General features: G+C 47.9%; 1 protein-coding gene across 13 annotated transcripts in view; it reads left to right on the top strand.

Annotated features, from left to right (window-relative positions):
* The window catches only part of PTPRF (protein tyrosine phosphatase receptor type F), a 371,288-nt gene that overhangs the window by 279,086 nt on the left and 78,175 nt on the right, over positions 1-14,027 (top strand). For all 13 annotated transcript variants that reach the window (XM_067001289.1, XM_067001291.1, XM_067001288.1 and 10 more), the window contains one exon: positions 7,083-7,193. In XM_067001289.1, the coding sequence (XP_066857390.1) occupies positions 7,083-7,193 (111 nt within the window). The remainder of the gene's footprint in view (positions 1-7,082; positions 7,194-14,027) is intronic.

The raw sequence follows: 14,027 nt of genomic DNA on the forward strand, positions 1-14,027 counted from the left end.
TCTTGACATTATTTAAAATATATGTGTCCTGTTTGAATGTCAAAGATGACATTTCTGTGAGAGCAAACAGAAGCCACGTGCTGCTCTCTGGCTTCTCCCAGAGGATTTCTGTCAGCCTAATGCCTTTTATTTAAAACGGAGGTCATTGAATTTCTAAAGATAACGACAGATTAGATGAAAGTGCTTTTGTGATGGTGAGGTTGTGTCCATGTAGAAGTGACTGTTCTGCCATGTTCTATACCCAGCTGCACTCTTGTTCCTCATTAAGGTAAGTTGGATGCTTTGGAATCCATTAATTTGGTCTGAAAGGAAGGGTGAACTAATGACTCTTAACAAACCCTTTTGGTAATAATGCTGGGGGGAGGAGGGTGGATTTAGTTTGATTTCATTGCTGCTGTGACTGTGTCGCTAGGAGCTGCGTGTGCAGAGCCCTCGGGCGGTTCGAGCGTTCCCCAAGGCCCTTGTGCTGGACCCAGCGTGGGGTTAGCAAGGGGATGACCTGAGAATTTCCACGTGTACCCCACCAAACAGGAGGAGATATTTCCAAGCACCTTGTTTGATCTTAGCCCCTTTTATTTGGTCCTTTCTGTCCAAGACATCTCTGGCTTCAGTGAAATGGGAGGAGCTCCCATCTATAATTCATAAATCTCAGTTCGTAGCTTAACTCTTCACCCCTCGGGGACTGCCCCGGGTAGTAATTAAATCTCAAAATCCCTATTTGTTCATCAGAAAGACACGGAGCTGGCAGACGCCCATCACATTAGGCAATAGCTGGCTGCTTAAGGGGACCCACAGATGGTATCAGCAACTCCATGTTTAAGCAAGTTATGCCCGATTCTGATTTTCAAAGTAGAAAGTTAGGTGCTCATTTCTAGCATTTCTCTGGAATTGAACTCATTCAACCTTGTGTGAAACCTGGCTGCATTTTCCTGCCCCAGGCGTTGAGAGACAGCAAAGCACAGTTGTGTTTCAGGTGGGTGCTGGATTGAACAGGCATTAGATCGGATGCACATGAGGAGGTAAAGAAATACCATCTCAGGCATTATCCCTCTGCAGTCAGATTTATTTGTTACTTTTCTGTCATCGCGGGAAATATCTGAGGTTCCTATACATAAGAGTATTTCTTCCCGGTAGACGTCAGCGTTACAGAGGTCTGTCTGAATTAACTTTAGATCAGCTCACTTGGGTGTCAGGAGCTGTCTGTCTGAGCAGCCAGGTAAACACCCGCACCAACTTCTGTGGAGCTGCGGCTAAACCTTTCCCAGTCCCCGGTGAACTGGTTTAAATATAGCTCCAGTATATCTCTGCTGCCCTGCGAGCTGGAGCGGAAAGCTATCCAGAGAGATTAGAGGGAGCCAAAAGAATTTTGCTGTCTTTTTGAGCATATGTTTGTACATTTGATTGCACTTGGTATATGATAGAATTTTTCCTGTTTCCTGAGCTTTTTCAGACACACGCACACAAAAAAAGGGAAACAATTTAAAACAAGAAGGGATGTTTGAAGGAGCAGACAGTGTCAGGGGGGTGGTTGGGTGGGGTGTAGTGCCTGGAAGTGTTTGTAATGCCATGTTTCTTGTTTTCTGAATTCAGATTGACTCGTGTCCCTTTAGAAGCGCGCACAGAGGTGATACTGAGCGTTTGACAGTGCTGTAGTTTTGCTTCTGACACAGAGTCCCCTGAGATCTCCTCTACCTGCTGGTGAGAGATCAGAGCATCCTGAAGCTCCGCTGTCTAACAGGAGACCTCGTGCTGCTGAGCACGTTGGATCTCCTCTCCTCCCTCTCTGCCCCAGTCCTGCGCGGTGGCAGTGGTCGAGTGCCATCAGCAGCTGCCCCTGGTGCACAGGAGAGCAATTTCTCAACAGCCCTGCCAGCCACAACATGCCCCTCGCATGCCAATCACCGGCCTCTCAGGCGTAATCAGCATAATGAACGCTAACAATGAAAATATATTTGTAGTTATCTTGTTTGCATAATTGGCACTGCTGATGGCTGGTGGAGGCTAGGCGCGGTCCTCGCTAACAGCCGGGAGGTGCTTCTGTTACAAATTACAAAAATAGTCAATATGGGAAATGCTCGGTTTCATTACCAGTGACTCTTGCGTGGTCTTGGTGTCTTGTAGCTTTTCACAGTTCCCAAACCCCTTGGTGTCAGGGCTCTCACATCATTCCTTTCTCCACTGTGTTCACACTTCCAGATCTCTTCTGGTCTGTCCTTGGCTCTGGCCCTGCTCCCCAGCTCCCTGGATTGTATTAGGAGGATTCTTCTTCTCTGGGAGGGAATTTTTAGCAGAGGAGGGATCTGGACCCTGAGCTGCGGCTGAAGGGGAGGCTAAAAATGCTGCCCCAGGGGAAGCCAGGCAGAGTTTCTGTGGAGGAAGCTGATGGGAGTCTGGAGGAGGGAGACAGGAGGGGTTTGGGGTAGCCACGTGCTCTAGCACATAGGGTGGACAAAATGTACCTGTTCCCGGCTGCCTGGGAGGAAGGGTCCTGGTCACGTAGCAAGGTTCATTAACGCCTGCATCACAAGTGCTCCCCTTAAATGAGCACTGCGGCTGCAGCCTGCTTCCTCTGACTCCCGGGCACTTGTGGGAGCATTTCTTCACATGTCTAATTTTATAACCAGGGCAAAAGGTCACTGCCTCTGTGAGCTGCGGGCCTCCAGTTGCGAGTACTCTGCCAGAGAAACGGAGCTGCTCCCGCCACAACGGGTCCTGAGCGGCGATGCCCCACAAGCACCGTGTGTGTGTTCTCTTCTCCCGAGGAGCTGTGGAGCAGCATTTCAGAGAGATCAATTTGTATGGCAGCTCAGAGCTTTTCCGTTTGGTTTGTCACCTAGAGGAGGGAGTGACAAGCCCTCAGCGCTGCAACAGTCCCCAGTGCTGCCAGGAAGTGGCCCTTATCAGGATCTGCCTTCCCCCTGCTCTGCACAGGGCACTTTTTAAATGCTTCTTTTAAATGCTGTCACTGCAACTAATGGTTCTGCCCGAGCACAAGTATATTTGAATAGATAAGTATCTTGGAGAGCCGCTAACGGGGATGCTGTCTGTGCCCAAGTCTAAAGACCAAAAAAGAAAAAAAAAGTAGGAGAGGAAGGAAGGAACTGGTGGAGAGAGAGCAGCACAGAGAGAAGGAGCTACGAGGGATGCCTGTCAGTCAGCAGAGCCTCCTCCAGCCCTCAGCCCCCAAAAGCTCTGCCTTGTCACCATGCTCCCTGGCACTGGAGAGCAGCCAGGGGTTTTTCTCAGGAGCTGGCAGCAATCTGATAAGCTGAGATGTGTTATCGGGAAGAGATCTGAGCCGCAGGCGAGATGGACGTGACATAGCAGCACGGTGGGGAGCGGCTGCCCCTCTTCTGCCAGAGCCCCGCTGCGGTTCGGGGGCTTCGGAGGCAGCGGAGGTCGGGTGCTGCTCCGCAGGGAGAGGTTTTGCTCTGATGTGCACGTACCGCTGCACAGCCCCACAAGTTCCCGAACAAGCTGCCTGCTGCTCCTTCCTATACGCCTGCGCGTGTCCTCGTGGTAGCCAGTCCTCATGCGCCTGCCGAAGCTGCGCCATCTGATTGCACGTCAGGATTCGGCTGGGTAAATGAGAAGGGACCTGGCACAGGAGCACTCGCAGAGTCCAGATGAGAAGTCTGCTGTGACATCCTGCGTGAACAAGACCGTACTCAGCAACTTGCACAACATAAATCCCAAGTAATGAATAAAAGTAAATCAGCCTGCCTAGCCCTGCTTTGCAGAGGCACAGAAGATTATAAGATGAGATGTTGGCAGGGCTAGGAATAGAAATCAGGTCTCCACGTTCCCAATCCTTTGCAGTTGTCAAAGCAGATTTCCCTGTGCTGTTGAGGGTCTTTGGATGCAGCTTCCATGAATTTCAGAGATAGGAGTTGCTCAGGACTTGGTTCTTTTTTGTCTGTGGGTGCTCTTGTCCTGTCCAGCCTAGGCTTGAATTCTCCAGGAGGTGAAGCTATTGCCTTTCTTCAGGATGACCAAGCCAGAGCCTGGAGCATTTTACACTTGTGGAGTTATTCCCAAGGCTCAGATGCATTTAGTGTCTCCAGTTAATGCCTGCAGTGCCTGAGCTTCTTACCTTTGTTCATAAATCTCGGTACCCCGAGACATGCCATACTTCCCTGTATCCATCACTTGGATGTAGGCTGTCCTTCAAGAAAACAACCCCGTTAGTCCCACTGACTGCCATCAGCATGCTGTGATGCTTCCCCTTTGTGCTAGCTGTTAGCTACACTATGGGCTTTTTGTGTTTGTCTAATGGTAATTTATTGTATTGACTGTTTTCTTTCCAGTTCAGTTGAGGGGTTTGCTTTTAACTTCCTTCCTGCTTTCTGGGTTCTCTCCTGCTCCTGCCATGCCACAGTTTGAAGACTTGTGCCAGCCCAAACAAAACCAGAATCCCCTGCCCCTTGTCCCTGAGCATTTGTAGAGAGTTGCTGACATACATTACGTGTTTGTAGTATGATTCCAGAAAGCAGTCAGCTCTGGCTGCACAACTGATAGGCAACGATAACGTCACTCCTCTCTGCCTTCATTTTCTTCATCCTCTTATGTTTTGCTCTTCTCCCTCCAGCGCTGATGTTGAGGTCCCTAGAGATAAAGAATAATATGACTAACTGGCATTTAAGAGGTATGGTGATCGCAAGATTGCATATGTATAAAGGATATAAATACCAGGGATGTCTATTAAATGGCTAAAAGGAGCGTATCAGAAGGTGTATCTGCACGGCACGCTCACCCGGGGGTCTTGCGTCTTTTCCAGGCAGACGCCGCTGCCTGTCACCTGGGGCTGGCCCTGCTCTCAGCCCAGGCGGCTGACGTGGGCTGCAGGCTAAAGCTGAGAGAGAGGCTTCTGGTCAGGGTGATGACATCCACCTTTTATTTTTAAAGTTTGGGTATGTCTTGCAGCAAACAACTTTAGCCAGCCTGATGCAGTCACGGAAAATGAACTCTGCAGCACACGTGTACCCGCAGAGTAATGAACAGGAATAAGGGAGGGGGTAATACGTGGTGAGCTCTGGGAAAACCATCCTGCCAGAGAGCATAACCGGGCTGTGGCATAAATTCCTTGAGGAAGTGGTGAAAGACCTATCACTCGGCACATTTAAAATGGGATTGGACAGAGCACAAGTACATTTACAACAGGGAGCAATGCCGCCCTGGCCCCCAGGGACGCACGAGATAACCTAATAGGCTTTCCCATTTCTAGATTCTCTGATTCTCTGTATCTTGTCAGCGCTGGGAAGCTTCCTCCTGCTCCACTGCCTGCCATGCTGCTGCCTGCTTGAAGATGTTTTTCCCAGGCAGCATGTAGAAATTCGATGTTCTCCCTGAATTAAGCAGCAGTGCTCTGTTGGCTTTGGGCTGTGAGTGTCCAGAGAGCGCCGGGGCTGGGGAAAGCTGGCAGCTTCCTTTGTTAGGAGGTGGAAGGATTTCTGCAAACAAGCTCTCTCTGTCTAGCTGAAGCCTCGTTCCCAGCACTAATGCAACAACAGGGAGGGCTCTGTACATCTTTTTATTATATGGCAGAACCCGGGGAAGTTCATTTTTCCCCATGACATATAGACTTATGCGACAGTCTCAATTTATCCTTCTAAATAATGTAGGTGGCAGTGGTTGATTCACATTAGTTTTTCTTCTGTTCTGATGATATGAAAAACTCAGTTTGACCTCTGCAGCTTGAACCAGCAAGAAGGGGGAAGGCAATTTCACCAGCTATTCTCAGTGCCGCTCTCAGTGGTCGTTTTGAACCGTGGCAGGCAGAAATGAGTTCAAATCCTTACAAGCAAAGGGGTTAATGTTCTCTTTTAGTTCGGTATATGGTTTGTGAGCAGAGTTCCCTTCGTATAGGCAATCCTAACCAGTACAGTTTGGGCACTTGGAGGCGCTTTAAAAATTGCTGCCACACTGCCGGGGGGAAGCAGGCTGAGCAGCAGCCGCTTCGGTGTCTGGCCGGCGGCCGTCTGCTCCTGCCGTGCCAGCGTGCTGTCACGGGCATCCTGCCTCTCTTCACCTCCATCTTCCCTTCTACATACGGGGCCCCATTAGGGGAGTTCAGCTGCAAGCAGATTTGCAGTCATCTGCGCTAGGCAAGAAGCAGAGGTGGTGCTGGGCACCGGTGGACTAGGCTGAGCAAATGAGACAAGCCCCTTAGACCAGTGCTCGCTTGGAGCACTGCGCAGGTTCCCCAGGTAAATCGCTATTCTGTGTGCTTTGGCAATTATTGCAGTTATTTCATGTGCCCCTGGTGCATCTGGCATTTCAGGGATGGGATCAGGTCATGTCCTGTGGTCTGGACCAAGCAAACGTTCCTGCCCCAAGGCTGGAGGAGCAGCGCTGCTGGGTCGCAGGGAGGGTGGCTTTGCTGCGAGCACCATGCTGCCAGATGGGTGTATTGCGTCGGTGTGTTTATTTGGTGTCTCAGACTGAGTGCCTAATTACTTTATATCAAGTGTAATCCACTCTGAAAAGACAAGGAGATCCCTGACATGGAGAAAGCTGATGAAAGGCAACCTGTTTTTTTCTCAAAAGGGGATGTCTGCTGGGAGGAGGGGTGGCGAGGTGGGAGAGATGGGACTCTGCCAGTTTCTGCAGGAAGGTCGCAATTTGTAGAGCATTTGCTAGGCTTTGTGTGCATCAGATAAGAAACAAACAGCTACAGTTAGCGGCCTTTGTGTTTAGCTGTTTTGATTAAAGGCTTATTAAAGGTCCTTTTATTAGACAGGAGTCCTATACCGAGCTGTAATTAATACGTGTGTATGTGTATGGTTTTTGCCTTTATTGAAGCAATGAATATAAGTGGTTGGGGCGGTTGGAAATGCATCAGTAACTGGTTCCCTGTGCTTAAAAAAAATAACAATAATCAATTTCACAAGCTTCTAACAGCAGACCGGGTACCTTGTGGCTGCATGCTGGTACCCTGTGGGTCCAGGGAACAACATCACAATATATTTATCCAGGAAGATACTTTAAAAGCGTGGGGCATGGCCTTCCTTTTCTGAGGCTGTCTGTTCAATTACCAGATTTGCCATAATCTGAATTGTCTGTGTCATCTTGTTTGTGCACAGGAGCTCTGCAAATAGAGAACAGCGAGGAGTCGGACCAAGGCAAATATGAATGTGTTGCTACCAACAGCGCAGGAACCCGCTACTCTGCCCCAGCTAACCTGTATGTTCGAGGTAAGAGCAGCTTCCACCCAAGGGGGCGACCCTCCTCCCACCCAAAGAGCTCCATGGCTTTCAGCAAAGGAGTGTGTTCCCTCTTAGTTCCCTGGTCACACTTTGTGGATTGTGTGATGCGGCCATTTGCTCAAAAAATGGCAAATGAAGTTCAAGGATATCGTTGATCCACGCTGGGTTTGACTCATGTTTGCTGGAAATCTGTTTTTGCTGTTTACACGGTGTTCTGTAAAATGCTGAAATACGAGCGGAATTGGAACTCCTTTCTTCCTTGAACTCTTTAGCTTTGTGTCACAGCTATTTTAATTGGGATCGAGGGGTGCTTAATCCTCTTAGTATAAACTAACCTTTGGTGGAGCTGTATAAAACTAGTCTTGCTCTGATGAGCCAGCTGTAGGTGAGCTGGTATTTAGGCCTCTGCTTTGGAATGCGTGTCTCTAAAAACTGAACAGCTTTTTGGAGTTGTCCTAATCCATCTTACATGCATCAATGATTGAGCCCCTGGGTATTAATGGCTCACACTGGGAACATGCTGGAAATTAGCTGCAATTCATTTAAAGTGATTTTCTAATGGTTATGCTATGTTGCCAATTTAAAACTATTTTCAACATACCAGAAAAACTGGGTTTTACATCAAGAAGGTCTCTTGCCAGTTTTCTTTTTCTACATTAAAGGTGTTTGAGTTAGTCTGGAGAAAAGCAAGGGCTAAATCCACTGTACCCTTTCTATTAATTTCAGCAAGAAAAAATTGTGCTGCTTCACATGAAACTCTGCATAACCAGAGCCACTGGTAAGGAACCCCTGGGAAATGTAGCTATGGGTTTTCCCAAGAAGAGAAAGAAGATTCTTGTGCTAGTGCAATCGTTGTTTGTTAGGAAGTTAGAACCAGATTTTATTTCCACGTAGTAAATCAACTGTCTAATAATGAAACCTCATCTTCATTTCTTCCTTCCTCTGTTTTGAAGAAAGAAAATAGAATCTTAAAGCTGTATATGCATTAGTTAGTATGGAAAGAGGACATGATCATGATTAATTCTTCACATGCTGTGTGTTTGCTTCTAGAGGTGGCTTCTGGCATCGTCATCTTTGCTTGTTCTGGGGGACTGCTTTTTTATTTTGCAGACTAATTTGGATTATGAGAGTCTTTGGAAGACTGAAGTATCCAATTAAGCATATTCAGAAGATGAAGCTGTATCTGTGCAGTGGAATCACTCATTTCACTCTCTCAATGTAATTACGGATGATTTTAAACTCCATGTATTCTTCCAAGTTCATTTTTCAGGCAAGCTGTACTAAAACTCATCCTAGATTGTCCCTTTGCACTCAGAGGGAAAGGATCCTAGCTACCAAGTTGGCTGTTGTTGCATAGGTTTGTGTGGATACCGAGCCATTTTGCTGCGGCATTTGGGGATGACTTGCTTCCTGTGACATGCTCAGACTCTCAATGCTCTGTTTTCTAGAGAGGTGTGGCTGAAAATAGGCACAGCAACTTCATGAGAAAAAAAAACCCTCCTCTTACAATGTTCTGGCTTCTTTCTAATGAATGCTCTTTATTTAGCGAGTCTGAGGAATGTACTGCATTTTACACTTGACTTGCTGCTCAGCGAGGTTCATCTGTCCTGGTTGGGCTAGGCATGGGCCTTGGATGGTTTGCACATGCGAGAGGATCCTGACGTTCACTGAAGAAAGCATGTTCTTAGGCATATGCCTTGCTGCTAACCATCATTTTCTTACACATAAATTTTTGGAACAAGGTTTTTTATTGAACATAATCTTTACAATGTCAGTCTCTAGCCTGTGTGATCCTGATAAAGCTCTGCTGTATATTTAAGACAGGATACCCCATAAATTACCATCGCATCAAATTCGCTGTGGATGCTAGGTCCAAGATAGTATTTATGCTTATAACTTATGCTTACAGTTTCAGATAGCTAATGTTGTATGAAAAAAATATTACTGCTGTATTAGCTAATGACTTGAAAAAGTTAGTCCAAACAAGAATAGTATTTTATTTCTTAAACAAGTAAGAGAAAAAATGGAAATATCTTAATTTCTCACATCTAGGATGCAGAATAAAAATCCCTGGTGTCTTTTTTTCTGGGGATTGTTCTATGGTGCTGTCATTAGAAGGATCAGTGACTTCCAGTTGGGCCTTTAGTAAGTGCCTGCATCTTTGCTACAGAAGACGTTAATTAATGCTAAATTACAGTTGAAATTAAGTGTGTCGGCTGCACCACCACTGCTGCATAATGGTTTCGTAATGATTGACCTCAGTGTGGGGAATACCCAGGAACTTAGCTGCTTTGGGGGAAAGCATGGCTGAGCGCTGCTGCTCCTGTAGCTCTGTGAGCAGCAGTACTGATTTCCACCCCGTGTAATTCTCAGGAGTGCTTGTACCTGCTCTCATTCACAGCCTATTGTTTTTTTAATAGTTCAAATGTTTGTTTGTCTTCTTGACTCTGGGGGCTTGTGGTTTTGATCATGTCCTCCCCTTTCCTAGCCTCCCAGGTAATCCTTTGTGGGTGTGCTGTGTTAGAAGGTACAGGCTCATTAGCATCTTTATCATACTTTTCTCACTAACAAAGGAAGATACCAGTGGCTGAGAAGGAGCATGCAGGCACTGCTCAGGGCTCCCTATATCAATGAAAGAACAGGAGGAGGAAGGAGCAGGATACGCCGATGCCTTGTCTCTGCGAATCCTTCAGAGCCAGCACTTCTGCACAGATGGACTTCATTAAAAGTTAAAACATTTCCACACCAGGGATTTGTAAAGGAAAATGGATGCATTTTCCTTGAAGCTATTATTTTCATCTTCCTAAGTGTGCTGGAAAGCAACCCTCGTAAGCCTTCTGCTCCTGGACTGACAGGTCTATCTGCCTGCTGCTGCAGAGCTGGGATGGGGCTGGGGAGCAGCGCGGGGAGCGGGCTGCCTGCTGCTGCCGCTCTTCAGCCCTCCGTGCACGCAGGGTTGCAGGAAACATCCGTACCACTGGAGGAGCAAGAACAGAGCAAAACCAAGAGCAGAGAGCCTGCCGGGATGTGGCGGCTATCTGGGGCACAGCGGATTTCAGGAGGGCACAGTGACGTGTTCCCATCCCACCCTGTCAGCACAAGCACGCTTGCCAGTGCTGCTGCGGCTGTTGTCGTTCCCACTACAAAGGAGCACTCATCCGGTTGCGGTCCATGGTCGCATGTACCACGGTATCTTTCTTGTAACAGTGATTAGATTTGGGACCTGATGGTGCTGCAGGGAGAAGGGAAGGGAACAGAAACGTATGGAAGATATGATTCCTCTAATCCAGAGAGCTTACTGTCTAATTTAGCAGCAAAAATCCAAGAAGTTGATTCAAGACATACAAGAAATTGATTTAAGAGTAGAAAAGAGATTGGACCTAGCATGAAAAAAAAAGTAGTTTCATTTCGTCGTGCTCACTGGGAGTAAAGTATAATGCCACTGATTCACCTAGGCCATTGGGTTTTTTATGAATACATTTCACTCTTCATTTGCCTACAGCTTCAGGGACATCAGCACAAAGATGAACATTTTCAGCTCGTAGTCTGGTCCTGTGACATACCTGTGAAGACAGTGACCTGTGTGCTGCTGCCCTCAGTAGAGGCACTGTTATTTGACTCTTTCCCTGTATGAAAGGTTTTTCCTGCCCTTCTCTTTCTCTACACATGGCATTATTTTTTCAACAAAAGAGATGAGCTGGAGGACTGTGCAAGCATATCCTTATAAAAACACTGTGGAGTTCACTGGCTGTGTTCCCCAGCGCTGCATTATGGAGTATGCTTCCTGCTTATTTTTGGAGTAGTAACTGCATACTTCTGTTAAATGCTGCCCAGTTTTCGCTTCTTAGGTGCTGCTTTTCAGGCCTCCAAGGCATGGCCCCACGGGGCAAATGCAGCAAATTCCCTGGCCCAAAAGGCTGCTTGGGCTGCATGTGCACAGCTGCTTTAAAGAAAGACCGTTTAAAACCGAAGTGTCTCCTCTGTGCCTAAATCACAGACAAGTAAATCAGACTGCAGTAAATAGAAATGGTTTTACTGCAAAAATCTGCTTTCTCAGTCTGCCCTTTGAAAGGCCAGGCTAGCATTTCATGTGGCAGCAAGGAAACTTGCTTGGAGTCTGTAGTTTCATTTGCCAAGTTTCACTAAGGAGCCGTCACCCAAAATGAAACGAGGACTGTAGCTCTGTCTCCAGCAGCGATTCTCTGGCCTCCGCAGGGTTTTACACCAGGGGTCTCGGTGTCAGCCTGGGCTCAGACGTGGAGGGAACTCGCCGAGATGGCCACTCGCAGCTGTACGACACTTGCTGCAGTGAGGACCTTGTGCAAATAATAATTCTGAATGACTGGCACAGGCCTGGAGCAACAAGACTTGAAGCCTTCAAAAAGGACATTTTGTGCTTATGTAATATTTAAACAGCTAAAATAGCAACAGCAGTCAAAGCTTGAGGGTGTTGCCAGAAGAACAAAAACTGAGAGTGGTGGTCAGACACTCAGCGACCAGAGCTGGAGGTGCCTGAGAAGCAGCTAGATAATGGGGAGCACGTTTCTTAACAACCCTGCTCCCTTCTGGCAGTGTGCTCTGGCAAACCTGCCTCTCCTCAGGGCTGAGGGGTGACAATTCTTGGCCAGAGAGGGGCACTGCTGGTGCTCGAGGGCTGGCAGCCAGCAACGGGGAGCAGGGACTGCGGAGGCTGGCGATGGAGACGCCTGGATGACAGGAAGCACGAACGGGCACTTGAATCAGAGCAGATGACCCAGGCTGCTGCTTCAGACAGATGTCTGCCCCACACCATCAGAAGAAGCAAAACCAGTCCGTGGTAGAGGTCACGGAGCAACTACCCCTCAGCTGCTGGTGTGTGGCTGGGAAGGGCTATGGGTCTGCGGGGCCGTGATCTCCTTATACACACTCGGTGCAGTCCTGACCTCAAGCTAATGCTACAATAGAGCGATGCAACGCAGAGCAGTGACCCCTTGATGAAGCAAGTACATTCCTTTTTATGGGATTTCAGTATTTTTAACTCCAGTTCTTTTGCCCCAGGGCACTGCTCCATGCTGAAACTATTGCTATGACCCAAGCCAGAGCAGCTGTAGTTTGGTCAGATGCACATTAGCTAGCTGTAAGCAGCCTCGTGGGGAATGCAGCCAGGTGTGCAGCCAGAGCAGCTCAGTGCTCAGCACCAGCAGACGTTTGCTGCTGGGACTCTGTGCCCCCTTGGGCTGGAGCTGGCTGGCTTCAGAGCAGGAGAGCCAGGCAGAGGCCCCTGCCACTTTTCTTTTTCCCCACCTATTACAGTGGATATTTTTGTCGTGTTTTTATTCCAGGGGAGAAACGTGTGCACCGTCGGTGTTTTCTATGAGCACTTTGCTGTGCCGTGATAATTATAACGATAACTGTTTAATAAATAATAGTTCTCTGCCCTTCTCCTAGCACTTTTAATCTAAAGATTTCAGTGTGCTTTATAGAACTCAACGAAATAAGCTTAACAGTTTTATTCCCTGCAAAGTCCTTTGGCAGTTAAAAGTACAGTGCAAGGCTCAAGCCTGATTATTTGTAAAATGACCTCTATGGAAAACAGAACGAGGTTGGCTGGTGGCTCAGTGCACGACAACGCAACAAAGAAGTGGACTTGGAAACCTACTTCCCCCTCCTCCCCACACGACCTGCACAGACATCTGCGGAACAATTAGGCCTGCGTATCTGTGCCGACTAAGTGTCCATTCCCTCCCCTTTCCTATCCCCTTGCACAAAGGGTTAGGAAATCCATCTCTGGAGCTCTGAGATTTTCTGCTCTTAATTGAATTCATGCGTGCATGTGTGCGCGCTCTGAATGGGAAGCGATGGCTGGGCAGCCCGAGCATCCTGTCTGTCTCGAGGATGGAATATACTCATCACTGTGGCATGAGCACATTGTTCAGCGCCTATAATGGGAGGTTGTCTTATTCTCATGTAATCTGGCATAAAAAAGACAATCTGTCCTTTTGTTCCCCTGTAACTCTAAAGGCGGTAAAAAAATAAAATTTGATTTATGTGGAGTCCTTGAGACGCAAGATGTGCTTTTGGAGATAAGCAGGAACAGGTTCGTCCCCCTCTGGGTTTTTGTTAACCTCTGTGTCTTTTGGATTCCAAAATGTCTGGGTCTGCCTTTATATTAGTGCCGTGCATAACACCCGCGGGTTTTCAGCGACGGACAGATGCTGACAGTTCCCAGCAGAATTGCAGAGCCAATTGGGATAATGAACTTTCTCGTTGCTTTCAGGAAAGTATTAGCTTCCCACTCTGAAAAGCTTCAGAAATCTGTTCCTTTGTTTGGCCTCATGATCTAAACTCTGACTTGTGCATTCGCATCCCGGCCACAGCCCCCTGCCTTGTCTCAGGGAGCCAATGCCCAGCAGTACACAAAAGCAGCGCCTCCCATAAGCCCAAGCTCATTCTTTCTGCAACAAGCTGCTGTGGTTAGAGCATTGCTGCTGCTGCAGGAGACGAGCATGTCTGCGGCAGGGTAAAAGCCAAACTCGATCAGCATGGGAATTTCTGTCTGCAGAGCTGGAGCCATCCGACACTCAGGCCTGGCACACACGTCTCTGATACGGCCTCGCTCTTTTCTCCTTTGCTGTTTCAACCTGGCTCTCAAAAGGGAGGCCTGGTTTTGCCTTCTGGGCTTGGCTGTCCTCTGCTGGCATTTCGGCTGTGACTTTGCCTTGTCTTGCACGTAGGTGTGTTTAAGCTATGGGACAGGCAGCCCAGGTTCATGGAGACAGGGCGGTGTGTGCAGTGAGCTGTGGTGTTCCGCGAGGGGGCACGGGGGTAACACCAGCCTTAAAG

Source organism: Anser cygnoides, chromosome 8, assembly GCF_040182565.1.
Source record: "Anser cygnoides isolate HZ-2024a breed goose chromosome 8, Taihu_goose_T2T_genome, whole genome shotgun sequence".
Taxonomy (NCBI): Eukaryota; Metazoa; Chordata; class Aves; order Anseriformes; family Anatidae; genus Anser; species Anser cygnoides.